The sequence below is a fragment of the Taudactylus pleione genome, unplaced genomic scaffold, assembly GCF_031769625.1.
Source record: "Taudactylus pleione unplaced genomic scaffold, aTauple2 ptg000116l, whole genome shotgun sequence".
In the NCBI taxonomy this organism is placed as follows: domain Eukaryota; kingdom Metazoa; phylum Chordata; class Amphibia; order Anura; family Myobatrachidae; genus Taudactylus; species Taudactylus pleione.
The window spans coordinates 2,417,547-2,443,241 of record NW_028284518.1 but is presented as its reverse complement, the minus strand read 5'-3'; the positions used below and the strand labels follow the sequence as shown (position 1 = coordinate 2,443,241).

General features: G+C 42.2%; 1 protein-coding gene across 7 annotated transcripts in view; it reads left to right on the top strand.

The window, feature by feature from the left end:
- The window catches only part of PHACTR1 (phosphatase and actin regulator 1), a 378,024-nt gene that overhangs the window by 256,845 nt on the left and 95,484 nt on the right, over positions 1 to 25,695 (top strand). For all 7 annotated transcript variants that reach the window (XM_088471644.1, XM_088471642.1, XM_088471645.1 and 4 more), the window contains one exon: positions 6,243 to 6,407. In XM_088471644.1, the coding sequence (XP_088327770.1) occupies positions 6,243 to 6,407 (165 nt within the window). The remainder of the gene's footprint in view (positions 1 to 6,242; positions 6,408 to 25,695) is intronic.

The window sequence follows — 25,695 nt, the reverse complement described above, 5'->3', positions numbered from 1 at the left end:
CCACGCGCTATTACATTAACCTCATATCATGGAAATTATATTGCTGTGCAGGCAAAATACAGGCTGTACATATAATTTGGTTGTGTTTGGATACTTAAAGCACATTTAAAGTTCACAAATTATCCTAACTATATGCATCTTCATTAAAAAAAGTGTCTACTGAACAAATAAATATTTGTAAAAGCACAAGTGTAGCAGATGATGTTCCCTCGCTTTCAGTTTGGGTTGTGAGTAGGAGTATTTGCATGAACTATGGATTTGTTGCAGCAAATTTTTGTTCTTAAGAAGCTTGTGGTAAAACTGCACACGGGATAGTTGTACAAAATGAGTCCTCTCTATTAGGCTGGCTCCTACTGTATCAATCTCTAATCTGTTTCTCTCATCTGTCCATAGTAAATTCATCAGTGAGCACTGCACTAAAGAGTTAAGCTGGGTTCACATTGAACGATGTGTGCACCCGGCTAACGCACGATGCGATGACCGAAAAATCGTGCAGTCATTTGACAAGCCATGATCTGGTGAACGACCACATGATATGTCGTTCACCAGCCGCATCCACAAGCATGGGGTCATTTAATCACATTGACAGATTGAGCAGCATGTAGACGATGAACGATCCCGCGGGAGTGCTCATGGTCGCTCATAGTGGGTACACGCTTGCCAATGTGGACGATGTGTTGGCCCGATCTGCCGGATCGGGCGACATATCTTCTAATGTGTACCCACCTTTAGTTGCTGAAAGTGAGAATAGAAATTGCAACGCATTTGAAAACACTGAAACATCAATTCCTTCCTCGATGATCGTTTTGAAAAGATTAACTCATTTATATTCTAATGCTGGGTACATTAGACTGGCCGACTTGTCCGCCGACTGAAGGATCTGGCCGACTTGTCCGCCGACTGACGGATCTGCAGAGCAAGCGGCTGATTGGTAAGCCAATACACACACACTTACATATCTGCCACTCAATATATCTGCGCTGACATCGCAACTGGACGGGCATTTGAATTTGTCCACCCAGTTGAAATGTCTATGTTGGCCATCCCTGCAGTGTACAGGCGGTCGGCAGGTCACCTGTACACACAGTCAGATGCACCGATATATCTGCAGGATAGATTGGCATCTGCTGTGCTGCAGGGCCAACATACTATTACTGTAAACAATGTCTTTCATGGACATATTGTCTGTACGCATGGACAGATGCACTGTGCGATATGTTGCTCGTCGGCTGAACGAACGACATATCACATAGTGTGTACCCAGCATAAGAATAGACTGACTTCTGAATTAGAAGTCCACTTCTCCCAATTTAATTTAGTAAGCCTTTCAACTATTTTATGGTGATCAAAATATTGTTCTTCATCAATAGTAATGGAAGAAATTTGGAGAACAATTGCTAAAGATGATCTAGCTCCAGGCCAACTTAGTTTTTCCTTTGAGGTTAGCTCAAGCCATGAAAAATTCCTTTGTAGGATTTTGAGCTACCCACTTTTCAATATAGTTTACGCAGGCATCGTAAAACTCAACACACTGGCTATGAAAACAATGTTCGGTTAAGTCCCCCCCCTGCAATATTGTAGCAGTGAGTGGGTTTCTGTGGGCAGGAAATGTTCTTCTTTTCTGTCACAAATTTTCAGAACAAGGTTGGTGAGAATGGCTACTAGTTCCATAACTTTCATTTTATTGTTCTCTATTTGTTTAATGCAGTTGTGGAATACTTTAAGCTAGCACTGTAGGAATGTACAATTAATGTACAATTAAATGTTTCAGGAGTTTTGGGACACACTTGGGAAAGGAAGTTTGATTTCAAAGCATTAAACATAGATACTATCCTGTCAATTGCTGGAGACACTGACAACTACCTTGTTTTTGAATGTCGTAAAATATCTTTGGCCTGTACATCAGCAAAGTGACAAAACTCTTGTAGATGTGACACACGGACAGTATATATTTGAAAATATCTTGCATACAATTTTTTCTACATCAACTGGTAACACATCACTGGCACTTTGAATTATGTTGTATAAAATGTGGGCAACACACCAAATTCCAAAAATGTTCCTTTTTAAATGGGATTTTAGTTTTAGAAAAACATTTTCTTTTCCCCCGTGGTTGACTCCTCCAAAGTTGGTGTTGACGTTATCTGCAGATCATGCTAGTATTCTATCTGTAAACTTGTATTTGTTCAGAACTTCAATAATAAGACTCGTAATCAGGTCAGAAGTCTCTCCCTGAAGATTAGTAAAGTGAATAATTTACCTACACCTGGCACAAAGTAGCGAACAAGGACAGTAACTAACTGTATAGCCGTATGATTTAAAATGCCTATCATAACAGATACAAATCGTGCATCTTCCAGGTCATGAATAACTTCTTGCATCGCGTACAGTGCCATTACATTAGCAACAATTCCTCTTGATTTTTGCCGTGTACATGTAAATTTCTTTTTTCAAAAAAGTACCCTTACAATTTCTGAGGTGCAGTTCATTGAATTGAAACTATGATTATGCTTTACCATATGGAAAGCCATGGTTCCCTTACATGCTGCCAATTCATCTGACTCATTATCCGTTTTGGCTGGTGGAAAAAACTGGGCACCTTCCCGGAAATAACAGAAGCCTGAGATACAAGTCTGTGTTTCTTCTTTTTTGTATAGTCAGTAATATCAGACCTCCCACAATGGCCAGTTGCAAACACAGCACTACACATAGATTATAACATAATCTCATTGATGTTCTCTTTACATTTGTTAATAAAAGAAAAGTCATTACACAATTTATTAGTTAACTGACATTTTCTCTTTGATGGTGGCATTCTTAAATAATTATAAATTAGAGCTATGAGCTTAAATGCAAAGGATTTAATATAAATGATGCAAGGCAGTTTTTTTTAATCAAAGGGGGAGATTCAGTTGTGTTTCGCACACCGTTCAACAATGGGTGCCCGATGGAGCAATTCAATTGTTGCTCAGATCGGACACAAGTGCTAAAGGTGCGCACTTTTCTGTTTGCATCATCCTGAGGTGGCGAGCATTAATGTGTGAAGACGCTTGTGTTTTGGACGCCCTAACCAGTACTTTAAATGGGTTTAGCTGCTTTACCAGATAAATAATGAGCACCCACAACAATTGAATTGCTCCTTTCGGGCACCCATTAACAATCGCTGCCCAAAAAAACCCCAATTGAATCACCCCCAAAGACCCAAGACCAAGTTGAAATACAAATTATATATTTTTTCCCTTACTACAGGGTAAGAGTTAATTTTATTTTTACTAGTATATGGAGTCCAGTCTATTGCTGCTTCATACAACAATTAGTGTGAAAATGATTTGCCAGACTCGGGTAAATTTACTAAGATGGGAGTTCTATTAAGAGGTGATGTTGCCCATAGCAACCAATTAGATTCTACTTATTTATCTAGCACCTTCTAGAAGTTAATACCTGGAATCTGATTGGTTGCTATGGGCAACATCACTTCTTAATAGAACTCTCATCTTAGTAAATGTACCCCTCACAGTAAAAGTACGTAAAGCCAAAGTGCATTGAAGTATATATAAAAATTTCTAAATCAAGCCAAGTCAAAACTTAGAGCCTGATCCAAACCCGTTCGCATGCGCCCCGGAACGAGCGAGAAATCACTCGCTCCGCCGGGGCTCGCAGCAAAACAGGGTGGCTGTCAATGTTGATATTGATCGACAGCTAGCCCCGTTTTGTAGGCAGGGAGAGGGGGGTGGCTGGCCAAACGGAGGCGTTCCCGACCTGCACATTCATTGTGCTGGTTGTATGTCCTCTCATTGAAGGGGAAATAGTGTAGTAGGTACTCTATAACGGCTGTAGCGGGTTTATTTTTTGGTGTTAAAAACTTCACAATATTTAATAGGATATGTTAAGCTTAAAAGTTATGAATTTTCCAATTAGAATGAAAGTGTTTACCTTGATTTTCATCCATATCACATATGTATGGTTAATGTTAATTTTTCATATAACATTTAGGTCAAAATAAGCTTGCCCTAAACTCTAAGATGTCATATCAACAGACCATCTCAGTGACATCACAAAGATGTTTATTGAGGTCAGTCAGTCACATGATCAGCCTACTCAGCTGTTACATCTCCACCTGCCTGCATATAAGTGGAGGGCTGAGGGAGTTGAGCAATTCCACAAGATAGTTGACTGAGTTTGGGAAATAGTGTACTAGGTACTCTGTGACGGCCATAGTGGTTTTATTCTTTGATGTTAAAAATGTCACAATATTTAATAGAACATTTAGGTCAAAATAAACTCTCAAGAGGCGGCGAGCAGAAATCATGCTATCATGTCCGTAGGCAGGTGGAATTGAATAGCCGCTGTCGGGCGCGCAGTACTACTGGGGGTGGCGAAAATAATTGCATTTTCCCCTATATGTGTTTATTGTATCATGTGTTTGTTGTAACTATTTGTATATATTAATACGTAAGTACATTTGTGAGACTTCACATGATTAATTTTTCCAATTTTATCATTTAAAAGATAAAGCTGGTCATCCGCTTCTGGTACTCTAAATAATGTGCCTAAGATAATCAGTGTACAAAATCCATTTTAACTGACATATAGCTGGTTATCTCATATACACGAATGATAGAGAGAGAGAGAGAGAGATATGCCTACTTACAGGAAATCCATTTACATCTATTTTGAATAGATGTATGTCACAGTTACATGGAGAAAAGGGGTTGGGTATGAAATCCAGGCTGTCGGGATGCCTGCTATGAAAATGCCAACAACGGCATCCTGATGCTGGGAATCAGCATGTTAACCCCCACTTCTCACCCTAATCCTCCCTTCTTGCACCCTAATCCTAACCCTTCCCACCCCGCACCCTAAACCTCCCCGTTAGTGCCTAAACCTAACCCTCCCCACTAAGTGCCTAACCCTAACTCCCCCCCAGTGGTGCCTAACCCTAACTCCCCCCCAGTGGTGCCTATCCTCCCCCCCTCACCCTCCCCCCGTGGTGCCTAAAGCTAACCCCCTCTCCCTGCGGCTAACAGTTAAGGGCATCACGGATCACCTTAGATTGGGATGCCATCTGTCGGAATTCCGGCATCGGTCTGTGGGCTGGTGCCGGGATTTAGCCGCCTATGTTAAATCCCAGGTCGGTATTTTAACTACATCCCGGAGAAAAGGGCTAGTTACAGAATTTGATTATTAGAACATTTAGCTGTTTTTTTAAATAGAAAGTGCACAATTCGAGCAGTTAGTGCCTTCGCTAAATGACTGTACACAGATTGAGGCTGCCATTCCCAATAGACATCTGATAGATTCCTAAAATATGCAGGAATTATGCTGCAAAACTTGGTTTGCAGAGTCACACAGTGTCATTTAATGATATCAAATATTGTTTACACAAAGGCAGGAAATCTCCAGCCTCATCAAAACATTAATTGCATTGCAGATGAGGGACTGGACAGCAGTTGGATGTGCCTCATCAAAGAGGTATCCTTGATACACGTGACCGACGCCTGATCGGAATAACCTTTGCCTCTTCAGCAAGTTATGTCCCTTTACTGTCTAGTTACCATCTTACTGTGCCTTCTGCAGCATCACACTGGATTACAAGCCAGGAAAACCAGCAGGGGAAGCCAGAATGATTTAAGGGTACTGGTTGTAGAAGACTGTAGAAAGTCAAGATGACAGGGCCCAAATGTTGAACTATTATGTGAAATTAAAAGTCACAGTAAAGTTAAGTGTTTTAAAATATATAATAAACACCAAGTAAAATACACATTATATTTTGTTTTTGCTGAGTTCTGTTTATTAAATCTTACATTACTTTTGCAACTGAATACATTGTGAGATAGAGAAAGAATTATTTGGCTGCCTGTCCAATGTGCTATCGTTTTGCTAACACATCAGTTTTAAGCTTGCATAAATACATTTCCATCATTCTGTCTGCATATCTGCATTCCTTTGTATCCTGTACTCCTTAACCTGTCAGCACTACTTCACCCCCTTTTCTTTTTATCATGAATGATGACGCATTTAAATAAATTAGATATGGGAGGTACAGTTCCCTTGAGGAAATTAGTTTTGGTCTTCAAAATCCGCAGTTTCAGATTGGCAATGACTTGCCTTCATTTTGATGTTCATTGTTTCAATTAAAATCTGCTTTCCTTCTAAACTCTTATTATTCTTGTTCCCATTTAGTACAGGATCTCATCATGTGAGAGCCTTACTTACAATACCGTATATCTTGTATTTTTCAGCTGAGGAAGTGGAGAGACTGGCTGCAATGCGATCTGAGTCTTTAGTACCTGGTACCCACACCCCACCTATCAGAAGAAGAAGTAAATTTGCCACTCTAGGAAGACTATTTAAGCCATGGAAATGGAGAAAGAAGAAAAGTGAAAAATTCAAGCAGACATCTGCAGGTAAGATTTTACATAGTGCTTGAGATCTTACATAGTACTTATTATATATACTGTAATATATATATATATATATATATATAATATATATATATCAGAATGCCACACCGCCACTTCTAAATTCAATTTATTTGCATTTTCCATAGAGCCACATAAAAATTTCTGGTTTTACGTATGTAAAATGACTACTGATTCTGTTTTCCACAGAATGCTATGCCCTAGGCATTAGAGAGCAGATGTTAGAATATCAAAAGAGAAGGAAATTCAAGTCTATAATTAATAGTAAGCACTGACTAGGTCTGATAATACAGTAGTTGAATTTAATTGTAACAATAAATATACAAAAAAATACATAAAACATATATAATATAAATTAAAATTACATATAATATCAGGGAGCAAGAAATGCAATTTACCCACGTTGATTATATCTGTAAGGAAACCATAATATTGCATATCCGGATAATGTATGCTTTTAAATGTTGGTAGATAGACAATATATATTATGGCAGTCAGTGGTATACTCTGTGTATTGTATGGTGGTCACTGTGATGCTCTTTTGCTCTGTTTGTTGTATGGCAATCACTGGGATGCTTTGGATTATATTTTGGTCGGTGGGATGCTCAATGTATGGAATGGCTTTCACTCGAATACTCAATGTACTGTATGGCGGTCATGTGTCATGTAGATGCTCTTAGTTCTATATGAGGTCACTGGGATGATTTGTGTATTGTATGGTGGTCACTGAGATTCTCTGTGTATTGTATGGTGGTCACTTGGATATTCATTGTACTATATAGCGGTCACTGGGATGCTTTGTGTATTGTATGGTGGTCACTGTTATGCTCTGTATATTGTATGGCGGTCACTTGGATATTCATTCTACTGTATAGTGGTCACTGGGATACTCTGTATTGTATTGTGGTCACTGGGATGTTTTGTATGAATTCCTGGAACCACAATACAGGAATAAGTTAGTAAAAACTTTATTAGAGTATAGACTGATATATGACTAATGCAACTAATGACTAATTGCTTAATACCCTAGAAACGTTTTTACTAAGATAATGAACCCCTTACACACCTATACCTCTAAGACAACATAACAGACCAATGTACACCTACACACAACATAGTTGTAAAGCCGATACCTACTTTCTCCCAATGTTTTGTGTTTATTATATTTTGGCCACTGGCGGTTATCAGTATATGTTAAATATTTTAGTATACGTTGAGTAAATATTCCTTTTACAGACTAAATCATCTGACTGCACACTTAATATTTACCGCTAATGCTGGCCATACACGCTACAATTATCGGGACGATCCGCCCGATATCGGCGGATCGCCGCGATAATTGTAGCATGTGGGGGGGCGACCTAGGGTTAAATATTGCTCGGTCGGGCATGCTGGATTGTCCAGCATGCCCGTCCGAAGCGATATTACCCGGTAAACTGTCGGCCGCATCGGGCAGTGTATGCCCAGCGCAGCCGACAGACAAACATTTCCTGCGTTAAACAGGGAAATGTCTCCTCCCCCGGGGGCGGAGCGCAGATGTCGGGCTATACACTGTGAGATTTCTCTCACAGTGTATGCCGGCGACATCTGCGGCTGGCAGCCAGCCAGATAAAATGTCTGTAGGTCTGACAGACATTTTATCTGGCTGTGTATGCCCAGCATTACTATTAAAACTAAACCAAAGGCGCTGGTACAAAACAAATAAATATGGTATAAATAAATATTTAATTTTAAATGACCCCCGGACCTGAGTAAAGAACAGATCAGTAAAGTCCTCTGCATGTGAGTGCAGTCCGTTCAGAACATCATCAGAAATTCATATAATAAAGCACACAAAAACACATGCCTAGTACAATTTGTATAAATAGTGTAAAACAGATAATGTCACTATAAATCCTCTGTAAAAAATAATAGGGCGTACCCCACTCACTAGAAAGTGGGGGATAGAAATTCTCATAAAAGTTTCTATTAGTTCTCTAGAATGTTCCCCCAAAGACAGAGCGATCCAAAATAGTTAATATGAGGCGTAGCCTACTCACATGTGCGTCATCTTCATAATATGCATAAAGGTTTCTTTAGATAATACACTTCTCCTGTGTATTGATCCCCCAGCCTCCGTTCCAATGTTACAAGGTACCATAGAACAAAGGGAACGAAGTACTTGTCAAAATAATACATTTATTAAAAACCACTTAGCGATAACACTACTACAAGTAGTGAGGAGTAGATGGTAATAAACAATTAACCTGAAGTGTAGTAAGTAGGTTCCGGACTTCCACAGACCACAACCTCAGATAGCCCCTCTGTAGCAGGTGAACACATCGAGTTTTAATGTCCCTCCACCATCGTGTGTCGATCTAACAACTAGATCTTTATCAAGGTGTATGGGACCTACATACGAGACCGGCAATAAATGCCCAGCATAATCAATCATTAAATAAAAATCTATCCCTGTAGCATGCATGCCGCATATAATAAAAACCAGTCCATAATGGATTGTGTGGCACGCCCATTGGGACGAGGCACCCGACAGGGGTGCCCCCTTTCCCCCCTCTTCAACCTCGCTGTAGATCCTCTCCTTCGTATTTTGCAGCAATGGTCTGACTTCCGAGGAATCCAGGTTGGCATGCGCAGTGTTAAACTTACGGTATATGCGGATAACATCCTTTTATATATTACAGACCCCCAGCACTACCCTTGATTATGCAGAAGTTTGAGCAGTTTGGCGTCATCTCTGGTCTGAAAATTAACGAAGATAAATCGCGAGCAATGTTTCTTTATCCCACTATTTCTACTCCTTCTTGGGCTCGTCTTTTTCATTCTCCTGGGCCTCCTCACATTTAGAATACCTGGGCATTCTTTTGCCTAAGAACCCTGCTCAGCTGTATGATAAAATATATCACAAATGATTCGAATGATTACTGAGGAGCTCAGGAGTTGGAAACATTTGACCCTCTCGTATATAGGTAGAGCTGCTCTTATCAAAATTATGACCTTTCCCCGTCTTCTATATAACAGACATTGCCCATTCTGCTTACCACAAAAGATATTTGTGAGGTTCTGGTTTTGTTGTGGACCCGGGGTGGTAATAGGAGCAGACACTGAAGCAGGTTTAAAAGTAAATGTGGAGTTTTTAATGAGTGACTTAACAGACATGAATGTGGTAAAACAGAAGAGTCCGGGTATAGCACTAAAGTGCACTTGAGAGCTGTAGTGAGGCAAATAGGAAAAAGTCCAGTTAGTGACAGGCAATGGAAATTGTCCAGGTAGTGACTGGTTAATAGAAAATGTCCAGGTAGTGACTGGTTAATAGAAAATGTCCAGGTAGTGGCAGACAAGGGGAACTGTCCAGGTGGTGACTGATTAATGAAGAATGCAGACTGAGGAAGAAATATCCAGCAGAGTGTCAGTGGAGGCAAGGTGCAGGGTGAACAGCAGGACTCAGGTACTCAGGCAAGGGGAAGGTAATGGAGGATGCAGGGTAGTCCAGCGGGGTTGGAGCAGACAAGCAGCAGCGTTTCATGGGTAACAGGTGGTGAGCACAGAGAACTCTCTCTCAGCTATGCTGAGAAACACGTTGCACTGGTAATGAAGGGAGGCTCTGAACCTTCCTAACTACCAAGTGCTGTGCCGTGACTGGCCAGAGAGAGCATGTGACAAACCAGGATTGGGCGAGCAAATCACATGGCCGGAGGTAAGATGGCGGCGCCCATGTCAAACAGAATGCAAGAACCGCCAGGCCTCACCAGCCCAACATTACAGCATGCCCGCGCAGAGCCACGCACAGCCAATGCCCCTCGCCACACACCAGCACCACCGCCAGACGCCCCCGCCACAGTGACCTCACAGGTAATACCCGTCGACCACCATGCCGAGAAACCCTGGTCGTGACAATATTCAATTAATTAACAAGCTCATCCGATCATTTCTATGGCATGGTGGTAGGGCCCGTATTAGTCTTCGAAAACTATGTCAACCTAATTCTAACGGTGGAATACATTTTCCTAACATTCTTGTCTACAATCATTCCTCCTTGATTAGGTTTTTGGCTGACTGGTTAAATAATCAGGAGGTTTGCGCCAACACATCCCTTGAATCACAATTCCTCCCTACAATGGCCTTAAAATACTTTCTACATATTCATGACCAGGAAGTCCCACCAGAAGTCCGTGACAACCATTAATGACTTCTAGACGCCTCTGACCTCTTATACTGCGCCATGAGCTATGCCTCAATGCTTATAAATCAGTCCATCTCCCATTGTTGTGCAATTTAAACTGTCAAGAGGGTGTGGCAGCTTATGCTTTTACGATATGGAGAATGGGGGGTGTTCACAATATAAGTCATCTGCTGAACTAAGAATTAAGGGGGCCCCTGATGTTCCACGAGGAAACAGAGAAATTTGAGACTCTGCGGGCTTATCCCTTATCTTACATCCAGGCACAGTATTTTGTGGCCTCTGTAGTGCGGACATTTTCAAAACCCGCTACACAAATGTTTTTCTAGATCAACACATACTCATAAGGCCAAATTTATCTATTACAATTTCCTTAGTGGTGAGTTAGATCACAATTTGGTTAGCCAGGGAATGCGTCAATGGCTGACGCAATTCCCAACTCTCTCTATTAATGATTTAATACGTGGACTGATGAGGTCACGATCATTACTGACCGCCAGTGCATATAACGAGCTTTTCCTAAATGTATACAATAGGACCTATTTGTCCCCTCACAGGCGCTATAGAAAACTCTCACACTTGCCCTAGATGTGTGGGGGAGGAGGCGGTTCTATATCACTGACTTTGGGAATGTCCAGTGGTTCAAGGTTTTTGGAGGCGAGTAAGACGAGATGCCGAGACTCATTTGGTCAACTATGTGCCTTTCAACCCAGAATGGGCTGTCCTGGGTATATTTCTGAAGGGACAGAGACTTACTCGGGGTAGCAGGAAATTATTAATTGCAATAAGCAAAACGGCAAAGAAGGCCGTTTTACAAGAATGGATACACCCAACTCCAATCAATTTCAATTATATAAGGAGAAGTTGAATTTCATCTTTCGAATGGACTGGGTGGAAACTATGGGCCCGATTCAGCTAGCCGGGTCGTGCGCATGCGCGAGACCCGGCTAGCTACGGACACTCCGTCGCTCCGGGTCTCGCTCCAAAGGGGGCGAGCTGTCGATGTTGAGTGACAGCTCGCCCCCTTTCGTGGGCGGGTCGGGGGGTGGCTGCCCAAACGGAGGCGTTCCCATGAGAACGCCTGCCGTTTGGGGGCGGTCCCACTGACATCACAAGTGATGTCAGTGGAGAACTTCCGGCTCTGTTAGAGCCGAAAGCTCTCTGAGGCTTGCGATGAACGAGACCCTACCACAAGGGTCTCGTCGCAAGCCCGATGGTCTCAATGACCATCATCATGGCCGCTCGCTATAGCTGTGGGTGGTCACACACAGCTATGCGAGAGGCCGCTCCAAAAATAAAAAAGCCCGGCCCTGATTCAGAGCGAGCGCTCTGTCAGAGCGAGCGGCTCTGAATCAGGCCCTATGTTCGATAAAGAAAAGAAAGCCTCTTCTTTATTTGATACATAGGAAGGTCTCGTAGCTACTCTGCCAGTCTCAACACAATCCCAGATCCAACATAGTATGCGTCAGACTCAATGGTATGAGACCCAAATTCTCTTGGGAGATCCTCCCATAGTGTTGCCTAGCGGGTGAGCGCCAGACATCATTCCCCCCTTTTTTTAAATTCTTTTATTTTAGCTTTTCCTCTTATTTATCATGGCTGTTCTTTGTAATTCTTATTATGAAACTATATCTTATTATTGTACATGTGTTTATAATTCAGGTCAGATTTTGAAACTTATGTTACTGCAATGCTAATGATGTCTTTGGACATGTGCTGTGATGTAACTGCCTAATGTACTGATCATTATTATGTATGACAGATGTTGTAAAACTGACCCTCAATGTACATATGACAAAATAAATAATAAATAAAAAATATAAAAAATAAATAAACCAGTCCTATATGTTCATGGGGTGTTAATCCATGTTCCCGTCATTCCATTGTTCTATGGCGCGGTGTCTTTCCGACTTCTGATCCGAATGCCGGAAATGACGTTCTATCCAGAGTCCTCTTCACCGCACATGGGGTGCAACCAGATATGGAGGCGGCGTAACCACATGTGGCCCCCTTCAGTCCCGGAAGCGCTACCATCAAGCACAGCCTCTCAATAGTTCCAGTCATAATGGTAATTCCGGTGGACCCATTTCCTGGTTTTTAGAATACCATTGAGGAAATCCGTTTCCAGGGATACCTGAACAAAAACGATAAAGGCAGTTATTTATTAAATCCTAGCCACAGGTCATAGAAATAATGCAAAGCTTCTGTATATGTGTCTCACTTTTTAAACATCTCCTATGCCTGTCAAAAGGCATATTTGTTGCATTTGTTATAACTAGGAAATAAAATGATTTTCTTACAATATCTATCACATGAGAAGCCCTGTTACAGCACTATCTCTTTTATGTAACAGATAATGAAAAAAAGGAGCAGCAGGAAATAGCATCTTCGAAAATCTGTTCTGTTCTTTCTAGGCATGATATGTCTTAAGCTGGCCAAAAAACTAAAAGAGTCACCAGCCCAGGCTGGCAAAGCCCACTGTTTTTTACCCCTAAATCAGGTTGGTTTCTCCTCTAATTTTGGGGCGACCAAAACTGGGTTGTAAGCGCCAATGGTGTTTAAAAGTGGGGGTAACCCCACACTATTCGTCTGGCAGACTACAGGTCACAGCTGTCTCCAAGTGCCAGCTTCAACATAATAAAAGGGGAATAAAAGCAGTTGTATTGAAAAAAATTATTAAATAAATACATAATATAAAAAGATATATATTTTTTATTTTAAACATTTAGAAGTAGGCAAGCACTGCTTACATCTGTGCCATCACAAGTTGGAGAGAATGCTGGTTTGCTGGTATCATGAAAAAGGTGGTTTGGTGTATGGAGTACCAGTATAGTTGGACTGACAAGTTGGACAGTTGCCAGGGCCGCAACTAAGGGGGGAGCTGGAGGTGCATGTGCGCCGCTGCACCCACCTGTGTTCTCCAGCCTGGCACCACAGGGAGGTTCCAAGACGGACGCCTGCTGAGATTTTATTATTAGCGGGCGCCCGGGTCCTTCCCTGCAGCGCCGCGGTAGCCGAAGGCTGGAGTTCTCTCCTGAACTCCAGCTTCCAGCTCTCCCCACGGGCACTATGGGCGAGATGTCATGATGTCTCTCCCATGGTTCAGAGGAGCAGCCGGACGCAGGAGCGGGGTTTAAGGTAAGTATTGTTGTTTTTTTTGTGTAAGCGGCATTACTATAGGGGCATTACCATATGGGCATTACTACAGAGGCATTACTATATGGGCACTACTACAAGGGCATTACTATGGGGGCAATACTATATTGGCACTACTACAGGGGCATTACCATATAGGCACTACTACAGGGGCATTACTTTATGGTCACTACTGCAGGAGCATTACTATGGAGTCATTACCATATGGGCACTACTACAGGAGCATTACTACATGGGCACTACTACGGGGGCATTACTATAGGTGCACTGCTGAGGGGGGCATTACTATAGGGGCACTGTTGCAGGGGCATTACTATGGGGGAATTAACGGAGGGGAGGGGGGGCACGAAATTATTGTCTTGCCCCGTGTGACAAAAATCCTAGTTTCGGCACTGCAGTTGCTTGTTAGATGCATAAATGGAAGTTGGAATAGTGAATGGCCAGCTTTAAGAGGGTGCACACTTTTTGGACAGTTCTTTTTAGTATAATGTTTCTATTTATAAAAAAAAAGAGGCGAAATTGCTTTAACGATATTGCCGCTTTGTGCAGCATATTGGAAAAACAGTTTTGCCTTTTTCAATTACATATTAGTGCTAGGACAGACCCGGCTACAGAAGAGGAGATGTCTTTCACTGTTGCAAAAGATATCAATTAGAGCTCTGTGCATAGGCGCATGTGCAGAGAGGCAGGAAGTCAGTCTGACAAAGGAAAGTTTCAGGCCCGCAGCTGCCTTCCTACTCTGGCTCCTACTACTGTACAATACTACGGCACATGCTGCACTTCACTTCATAGACTGACCTATATATAGATAGATAGATAGATAGATACATAATATATATAGATGTATACTGTGGGGGTCACCTCAGCCACCCCTCCCCACACCGTCCTGTCCCGACATACTTAACCCTTGTGCCGGTCTGCTTCTTTCCCGTTGCAGCTGCGCGCGTGTGCATGTTGCACCTAATATGCACGGCACAAGTAATGGGAGCTGGGGCATGCCCTGTGCACATTAGGTTTAATATGCATGTGCCACAGCCGCAATTACGTCATCACCCAAACTGGCATTAATTGTGTATTTATAAGTATATATGTGTGTGTGTGTTTGTGTGTGTGTGTGGTGTATACTGTATATACACTGAAGTGCCAAAAAGCATGGGATAGATGCCTAGCATCGTGTAGGACCCCCACTAGCTCGGCATGGTGTAGCAATTCGACATAGCATCAATTCCACAAGTGGACAGAAGATCACTGGAGAGATGTTGACCTATTCTGTCTTGCCAGCTGCCCACAGCTCCCTGATCTTTGTAGATGCAGGAGCTTGGGTGCGAATAGACCTCTCCACAATGTCCCATAAATCTCATTTGGGATCATGTTGGGTGCATGTGGTGGCCACACCATTCGTCGGAACTTTCCAGAATGCTCCTCGAACCAATTCTGGACATCATGGGACCAATGACAAGGTGCATTATCCTGTCTAAATAAATTATCATTGTGGAGGTACATGGGGTCCATGACAGGCTGCAAATCAAGCAATGCAACATAGCAGTTACTAGTCAATGACGTGTTCAGGCAGACCAGCGGATCCAACCCATGCCAAGTGAACACACTCCCCACACCATTTTGGAACCACCACCAACCTGCACAGTGCCTTGTTGACAACTGGGGTCCATGGCCTCATGGGTGGCGATTCAATTGCTTTTTATGTCACGTAATGAATGGGCGCCCAATGAAGCAATTACATTGTCATGGACACCTATTAATTATCGCTCTCTTCATGGCCAGTTAGACCGAGTTTAGCCACACCCAAAATCAGGACTTATGGCACATTTCTGATTGTCTCCTCATGAGGGGGCGAGCAGAAATGCCAGCGCTGTTGGCTGTTTGCACCCTAATGGAGCAACAATTGAATTGCCCCCATGAGGTCTGCGCCACACCTGAACCCTACCATCAGCCCAAAACAACTGGAACTGTGACTCATCGGACCATGCCATGCGAGTCCTCCAGGATCCAATTAGCGAAGTCACAATCCCAGATGCCCAGGTAAGGAGCTGTGTTTTGATGTAGAGTTAACAGGGGCACTCTGGTGGGTTTTCTGCTCCAATATCCCATTGAAGCTAAAGAATGCTGCACTGACCTGCTCCATATGTGTCTTGTACCTCCTGCATTGAATGTGGATGTGATTTTTAGCCAGTGTCGCTTGTCTGTTACCACGGACAATTCTGGCCAGACGCCGTTGATAACGATCATTAAGCACCTGTGGTCAGACACTGTGCTGTCCATGGTGGGTGGAAATGCCTTCCTGATACAGTCGTGACACCTTGGATCGAGGAATGCTAAATGTTCACACAACTTCAGAAATGGAATCTCCCACTAACTATTATGCCCCATTCAAACTCCGATAATTCTTGTCGCTTTGCCATGAGCATCGTAGCTGAGGGTTCAAACTGACTCACGAGATGTCTCATTACAACTGATGCAGGTTTGGGCATTTCCAAAATGTCACAATACAGTGATATCACCTACCATCACTTTTACATACTGCTATCCCATGACTTTTTGCATGTGCAGTATCAGGGCCTTAGCTAGGGTAGCACAGGGCACCACAGGTCAGGGGGCGCTGTTTGGGCCTGTCAAATTTCTGTTTATTATCATTCCTCCTTGTAGCTTCCTCTAATTTCATCCCCCGCATCTCCTGGCCTCTCCTATATATTCCCTGGCCTTTCCCCATGAAGCCATGGCCCTTTTTTGGGTGCATTATGTCCCTTTGAAAAATGAGGTGGGCGCCAATGCTCTTTCTAGCACAGGGCACCAAAAAGTCTAGTTACGGCTCTGTGCAGTATATACAATTATTGTAAATGGGCGCCAAATAAGGTGACTATTGAAATGAGTTTGAGTATAGTTTTCATATGAACCTTAATAGTACAGACCTTTTAGTACAGTCGCGGTCCGTCTCACTAATATACCCAACGCATTTCGTCTAGAATGACTTCCTCATGGGTGTGGTTTGTGTCTCAATGATAATCCATGCATGTGCTCTCTACCTTCCACATTCAGAAGAAGGTAGAGAACACATTCATGGATTATCATTTATTAGTTTGTGTTATTATTATTAAATCAGGCGCGGCATCAGCATAAGATGCGTCCGTGTCTGCACTCAGAACCAGGCCCAGTGTCTGTTACTTGTTTTGAGTTCTTGTTACTGTACTGTATTATGTTTAGATGATTATGTTGCCATGATTAGTTGCATACATCTTGATTTTCCCCTGAGTTACTGGCAACAAAATCTAAACATCTGCTAAAATCTAAATATCCTACAATCTGTCATTTTAACCTCAGATTTTAGGGAACACAAATAAAAGCTATTATTAAACATAACTGAACATTTCACGTTCTTTGGTTGCTGTCACTATGGGGATGATTCTGAGTAGCATGCAGACGCAGAAACGTCTTTTGCCGCAGCCGCATCATTATGCTAATGCTGATTTTGTGAATATTGACAACCACTTGCAGCGTCTCGATGCGTCTTTAGATGCACCATAGAAGCTTGGTTTTCAGGTGCAGTTTCTCCGTCTGCTTGTGGCCTCCTGTATGAGCGGTTCTGCGTCTTTGATGCAGCCGCTTACAGCGACACGTCCACATCTGCTAAGTCACCTCCCTGTTACCTACCAGGAACTCCCACTAACATCGACCATCACTGCGTCCAAATATGTTCTGCTTCTCTGTGCGGTAACAATCGGGACACATGCGCTGTGATGCTCCGACACATGCACAGTAGAAAAAATATCGGCCAACTGCGTGAAAATCAGCTTAGCATGCGAGTCAGAATCCGGCCTAATGTCTTCTAGCTGAAATTATACTACATGCATTATATGCTACAGTTTATTACTTAAAATCAGAACATTTTATTTCTTACTATATATAAAGTATCTCGGTTTTATAGAAAATGTATTGGCCAAAGATAATTGCTACTTTCAATAATATAATATGTAATAGAATAGAACATTGAGTTGTGATGTCATGTTTTAAGCTAAGTTTTAATGTGAATGGGAATGACAGGTGATATTTTACAAAAAGTGATTATTCAGGGATCATTCAGGTAATAGGAAATTCTATATATGAGCCACTAGAACACGATCTTCACATTGTTTTGTTCTTATCTCGGGTATCATTTTGGATTCCGATTCGTAGACAATTTTTATCAGTGCCTCTTTTCTCTCATTAATCAGTGTCTTCCATGGAGCTATACAAACCTCAGAGCCAGCATACAAATTAATTTAAACTGGGGGTATTTTCCCTGTAAAAGATATAAACATGCTACATGCATAAATACTGCCAAGCTATCACTGAATCCTGTATTATGTCTAATTTTGCTGTATATGCTTTTATGTCCTGCATATGGACTATTACAAGCTATTTACAAGAAGGCAACATTTAAAAACAATTATTTGAAGCCACGTAAGTGGAACAGTACAGTACAGATGCAAAATAAAAAACACAGAAGAGTGGTAAAAAAGAAGAGAAAACAATTCTACTAATATATTTGAATTATTTCCATTGAGGCTGATTTTCTGCTTTATCACATTTAACTCTTGCGTTTGCCTGGTCCTTTTTTCCTCATTTCAACCAACCAATCTCAATATAAGAATCTGTACAGCATCACGTTTTTTTCATATATGTATGATGGATAGAAATAAAACAAGATCTGCCCTAAGTGCTACAAACAAAACAATTTCCAACTAAAAGGAGAGCTTTTAAGGATTTTATTTTCTGGATACAGAATAGCATCAAGCTGTAATTTCTGTTTTCTTCAGATTTTATAAACCTATGTTATGGAGCATACACACGGTCAGATTTTTCTTCAGATCTGAACGATAACAATTTAAAAAATTGTTCAATCGTTCATATCTGAAGGAAAATCTGCCATGTGAGGCTTCAACGATGAACAATGCGTATTCCCGATGGTCAGATAACGATATCTGACATCTGATGTGTTTGCAGTCAGTTTTGGTCGATTTCAATAATTTTAATGCAGTCAAAAATTGTTCAATCGTTCAAATCGTTGGTAAAATCGTTCAAATCGTTTGTAAAATCGTTCAAATCGTTCATCTGTCAAATCTGACCGTATGTATACACCATTAGCACAAGGTATTTGTTTAGAATTACTTAAGGTAGTACTCCAAGTATATATCCATTGTGATCCCTATTTAGTTCACTCAAGGCTATATGGGTGCACAGGGCCGTAGCTAGGGTAGTGCGGCCAGTGCCATCGCACAGGGCACCACAGGTCAGGGGGCGCTGTTTGGGCCTGTCAAATTTCTGTTTATTATCATTCTTCCTTGTAGCTTCCTCTTATTTCATCCCCAGCATCTCCTGGCCTCTCCTATCTCTTCCCTGGCCCTTCCCCATGAAGCCATGGCCCTTTTTTGGGTGCATTATGTCTCTTTTAAAAATTAGGGGGGCGCCAATGCTCTTTCTGGCACAGGGCACCAAAAAGTCTAGTTACGGATTTCTGGGTGCATACTTGGCATGCTGATTCTTCCAAGAGATTTCAAGAATTGATAAACATAACAACAGAAATACACACATTTTGATAAAATTTTGAAAATGATCTTCAGGTTCCAGTAAACCGTGCAGAAGCTTACCAGAATCCACGCTAAATTCACACAAACACACCCTAGGGCCACATAAGTGCACTGCTGAACACAGATTCTCGATGGTCGGTAATCTGCGCAGGCGCCGAAAACCTTCTACGTATGTGCAGTACGGATCCTGCGTGATCGCACACAGATTGGCAGCAGACTGTCAGTGATTGTCAGTCTGCTGCCGTTTGTGGGCAGGGAGGGGGCGGCGACAGCCTCCATTTCCCAAAACGGAGGCGTGACGCCACCTTTGGTGGGGGGGGGAGAGGCCAGGATCTCCATCGGCTGAGATTTCCTGGCCTCTCTCCTGTATCTGCGGCGGCCGGCTTGGGTGACCCCATGGGTCACTTAGCTGCCCGATGTTATCACAGATTATCCGATGCTGCGTCTTTGGACGCAGCTTAGATCAGTAAAGCATGTAGGAGGCGTGACGCCTTCTGCTGCATTACCATAATTGCAAGGACGGAATTGCAAAGCTGCTTGCATGCAGCTTTGTAATTCCGTCCTGTGCTGAATCAGGCCCTTATTGTGGATCCAGCAAGATCCGGGTGTGGATCCAGGTGGTTTGTTTGAATTCAGTGAGGTTATGGAAATATCTGGGAATGTGTGTGAATTTAGAATGGTTCTACTGTAGATGGTTTTGTATAAATATAGTGTGGATACGGCAAGATCCTGGTGTGTATGTGTAAATTTGTCGTGGATCCTGAGGGTCTTTTTATGAATTTAGTATGAATTCTGCATTTTATGTATATTGATGTATGAGGGTGAATTAAGTGAGGATCCAGATAAGTGTATGTATTCAATGTGGATCTGGCTTTTGGTGTGACTATTGTTTTTGTGAGAATTTAGGTCTGGATCTGGCTTTTTGTGTGAATTTAGTATGTCTGTTAGGATCCTGCTGTTACCCACAGCTGTTTTGAGCTTGATAAGTGTTTGGCTTTGTCCTGTGTATATTTACTGCATCTGTACAATTTGCTACAGTATAGTATAATTTGTGGTAAGCATATCCCAGTATTGGGCCCTACGATTTGATTTGCCAGAGTACCTATAGCACCCTCCACCAAAGCCCCCCCCCCTGTTGTGTGTCAGCCTGCAGTAAGTAAGCAAATAAAAAAGTATGTGCAAAGGACACGTGTTATTTCTCAGTTTATTTTATGTCTTGCTATGTTTTTCTCAGTATATATAGAGTATATATAAAAATTATACAGAATATATATAAGCCAGCAGACTTATTTTGTTAATTTATTTGGAGCAGCCACCTTGTAGATTGGACTCAATAATTTTTTACTGGTGATTTGCTCAATGCAATGCAGGAAAAGTTGCCACCAACAATTACTGCTATTATTATTAGATTTATATAGCACCACAAGAGTACTGCAGTGCTGTGAATAGGGGTATAATTATATAACAAATTACTTAAGTGTGAGATACTACAGACAAGTACATAATTTACATAATTACAGTGCTCCAATTAAGTACATAGAGAACACAGATGGAAGAGGCCTTTGGGCTCGATTCTATTCTGCGCGAAGTGAATAGCGCCGGGAATCAGCTCCCGGAGCTATTCAATACATCGCGCAGCTAACCTCGACTAAGGATTTCTTCTCGCACCCCTCTGGGGATGCAAGAACAAATCTGACAAAAGTCCCGGCGCAAGGCTGTTTTCTGCCCATCGCGCCTGGAAAACAGCATCGCGACGGGAAGTTAGGATGGGGAATGCCCGTTCTCGCGCCTTAAACAGGGTGTTTAGTCGCAAGAACAGGCATTCTCTGACTAAACACCGCGCATAATTAAATAGCTCCGGGAGCTATCGCCCGGCGCTATTTACATCACGGGCAATTGAATCGAGCCCTTTGTCAGAAGATATTACAATATAGGGGCATGACAGTGCTATCGCCAGCAATACACCTGCTGTAGGTTTAAGTCACTCACTGTCGCTGATAATGGCTTCCCCATGTTTATTCAACAAGTATCACAGGGGTACTGAGATGATATTTAAAGGCTTGAATTTCTGTATATTGTGTAAGTACAAACACTGTGGAAATGATACCCCCAAGAGATTGCATGAAGGTGTTTCATCTATACCACTGAGTGGGAGATTATCCTGTTGCTGAAATACTACACTTCTTTTGTATTTTTTATTTTTTTTGATATGTCGCTGGAGGATACCAGTATAGGATGGTCGTAAGGAATTGAAAAAAAGAGACATTTATAGTGTACTATATTTGTGGCATTGATAATATCAAAGGATTTGTGTACAAAGTTTCTGTTGGCGCTGAAGGGGTTGAGAGGTAGTTAAGTGGATCTCCGTAACTAAATATTAGCAGCTACCAGAAAGGGTGCTGATTGGAACTAAACATATTCTTTGCTGAACAGTTAAAAGTCGTTTAAAACAAAGGTTGTCCTGCTCAGCAAAAGCTAAACTGGTTACAATTAGTTGCATGAATAAATGCTCTAAACATGTGTATAAGATACCTGGTCATCGTCTCCAACTGACAAAGAGTGGTGCACTTACGGAGCGATTCAGTTGTTTTGGGCACCCCCTGCAGGGCATCTATACGAATAGGCACCCTACCGAGTAATTCAATTGTTCCTCCGGCCGCCCATTAGTATTTACTGTGCCTAAAAACACCAGGTGTAGCTGTGCAAAACAACAGACTTTGAACACATTTCTATTGGCACCTCATGAGGCTGGGAGAAGAAATGTGTCCCCTGTGGCTTTAGGTGTCCAAATTGTTTAGTTGGGCGCCCAATCGTATAGACGCCCAGCGGAGGGCATCCAAACCAATTTAATTCCCTGCTTAATGATGAAGAGAGGTTACATGTTGCCACAGCAAATGCTGGGCACCCACTATGTATGTTCTATCAATAACTGTTTTACTCTAAAGACGTAGATTTATGCCCCACTATAATGGTGGTGCTGCAGCACCAGGCTGCCAGTGTTTAAAACGGTGCCTTTTTCATTCAGCATTTCATTCATTGGTGTATAATAAAATGGCTCGTGTGAATGAGTCACAGAGGCATCTCTGTAATGGTTTAAACTCACTGTCTATTTCAATTTGTCTTTCTTTTTTCACATGAATGGTAGAGCACACTTGACATTTCATGTTTGCAAAGCTTTCTCAGAAAGTTAAGATGTAATGAGACAGCCTAATGTTCCTATGCTAACTAGAGCACCTTAACTGCAGCGTGCTTCGCACCATAGGCGTCTTTATAATGGATTCCACTGATTCCGGTGTGCTGCTCCGCAGCGCCGAACTGGCACTCCAGAGCAGCAAAAAATCACTGGGAAAATGGCTGCAGCCATTATCCCGGTGACCTGTGCATGCGCAGAAAAGTTGTCCCTTTTGGTGCCATTTTCCCAGAGACCCGCGTGCTCAGTGTGCTGCCAGAGAGGAGGGGGCCACAGATGGAGGCTGCACACGGGCCCCCTCCTCTCTTAAAACGCGCCTGCTTGGCACATAGCATGGGAGAAGCCGCTTAACACTGCTAATCCCATGCATTCGAGTGTGAGAATGCAGCCGTCACAACCAGCAAATGGTTGGGCGTGGAAACAATTGATCCCGTTCACTTTAGACCGGAGCTATGGGAGCGAGATACAATTGAATTTCCCCCATTGACTGTAGTTAACTCAATTACGTAGTAAAACTTTATCCATAAAACTTCAAGGGGCTTATTTATCAATTACTATATTTGGGATATCGCAAATAATATCCCCAAATATATGTACAAGGGATCGTAGATATCTGCTGCAGTTTCCCGTTTTCGCTTGCAAGAGCAACCCCAATAGAATGGAGGTTACTTCTTTGCTATATTTACCAGGTACCGGAATGCGATGTCGCTAAAGATGGCGTTAGCCATACTAGCCTATAGGTTACAGGTCGCAAAAAGTACCAGGAGAGGGTTCCTCTCAGAAAATGGCAAAACATCATTTTTCACAGACATCTTGGCACAGATGTCCGTGAAAGATGATGTTTTGCTTCGTTTTGAGATCCGAACTTGGCTGGAAGATCGGAGCTAAAACGAAACTGTTCCTCTGCACTCTCCACTCACGCATGCGTAGTCCGCTTTAGTGCTCCCAAGGAAGTAGTGAAAGGATCGCTAATGTGATCCCTTCACTTCGTACACACATAACAGGGGCAGGCTCATTTCGGTGCCCTTGTCCCTGCGAGTGTATCTTAATACATTCAAGCAAATCTTAATTTCTTATTGTCACGAATAGCAGCGATAAGAAATTATATTTATCAGGTCTAGGGCCAGATCATTAATAAATATGCCCCATAATACCAATGTTGCAGACAACTGAACCTCAATCTATATCTATAATAAAATAAAGTTCTGATAAAAATGATGTCATCAAGTTGGAATATAATGCATCTGTGTCTGTGAGGTCACTACAGAGAGTTACAGTCTCCTATAGATCCTATGTAGGGAGATGAGACATAAGGCAAGAAAAAGAGAAAGAAAAAAAACCACTAGGCAGTGACAGAGACAACGGCTAATATGGAATATTACACCTATGACATATTCATTACATAGATGTAGATGATGCACATTCCATCTACAATATACATTTTTCATCTTTCACCATATGTTGCTTATCTTTGTTTACACATCGGATTAACATTTTGTCAGACAGCAAAGGCATATTAATGCCTACTTTACATAAATAGTGGCACAGCAAGTAGTAGAATAGATATGTCTGGCATGGGTAAGATGTGTTGATCAAATAGGCTTTTAAGCTTGCGAGCAGGGCCTTCCTACCTATATATCTGTCTGTTATTACCCAGTTTTGTTCTATTAATGTTTACAATTGTAAAGCGCAACGGAATATGCTGCGCTATATAAGAAACTGTTAATAAATAAATAATAATAAATAGGCATCCATAGGTAAGGATCTAGGATACATATGTAGAAAGACAGTGGTGACTTTGTAACTGTGACTTTCATCTTGATGCATAAAGTTTATGTTACAGTTTATGAAGTGTATTTGGAAATAGAATTAAACATAATTTGATTTTGAAGTGCAGTTAATGGAATATCACATTTTGCCAATATTCCATACTAGCTGTTGCCCCGCCACTGTCTGGGATTTCTTTTTCTCTCTCTCTCTTTCCTCCTGTCTCATCTCCCTACAAAGGATCAAAGGATCTAGTAGACTATGGGGGAGATGTACTAAGCTCTGGAAAGTGATAAATTACCAGCCACTCAGCTGAAGCAAGACGTATCATTACATCATCAAGACTTGTACAATAGTTTCACAGTAATGACAAAAGAAGAGCAAAGAAGAATCTTTCAAGGTAGACCAGTCACAGTATTGGAAACATTCAACAGTTATAAAGTGTAGTTCACAAACTATAACAATATATTTATAATACATGTTGACTTAGAAAGTGAACCTAGAATGAAATGTGTCACCCGTTCCCTGGATTATGAAAGAAAAATATATTTAAAAGCGTATACTCTTATACGTCAATCGGGGAATCGCCCTCCAGCTATCTCAACCCATACCAAGATGTCAGGCATACGCAATTATGAATCTTTCTCTGCATAGAGAGAGGCAGGGATCCAATGTAACTTTCCCAAACGTCAAAAAAAACACCCACTCGTTTCTCTTTCTCAAACATGGTCTCCACCCAGTCCATCGGAAAGATTTGGTAAAGTTTCTCTTTATATGGAGTAAATACAGGTGGGCCTGGTTTTACCCAATTTTGAAATATGGTTTTCTTGGCTACAGAGCTTATAGCCAACAAAAGCTTTCTACATCCCTTATTGACACGTTGGGACTTAGGGGAAATCCAAATATGGCATAAAGGGAACATAATTAATCAGCATTCTCTCTGCGTCTCGTTTCACCCTCAGCCAGGATCTTCTAATTATTGGGCAATCCCAGAGGGAATGATACGAGTCTACCACAGAATTATGACATTTGGGACAACTATACGAGGCAGACAATCCCATGAGATATTGGGTCTGATTCAGACCCGCTCGCAAACGCAATGCATTCACAAGCAGGTCGATGGCCGAGCAGTGCGCACGCGCGAGCCCTGGAGCGAGCGAGAAATCACTCGCTCTGGCGCTCGCATCCAAAAGGGGCGGCTGTCGATGTTGATCGACAGCTCGCCCCATTTGGTAGGCGGGACGGAGGGGGGGGCTGGCCAAACGGAGGTGTTCCCGAAGGAACGCCTGCCATTTGGGGGCGGCCCCACTGACATCACTCGTGATGTCAGTGGTGAGCTTCCGGCTCTTTTAGAGCCAGAAGCTCACTGGGGCTTGCGGGAACGAGACCCTACCACAAGGG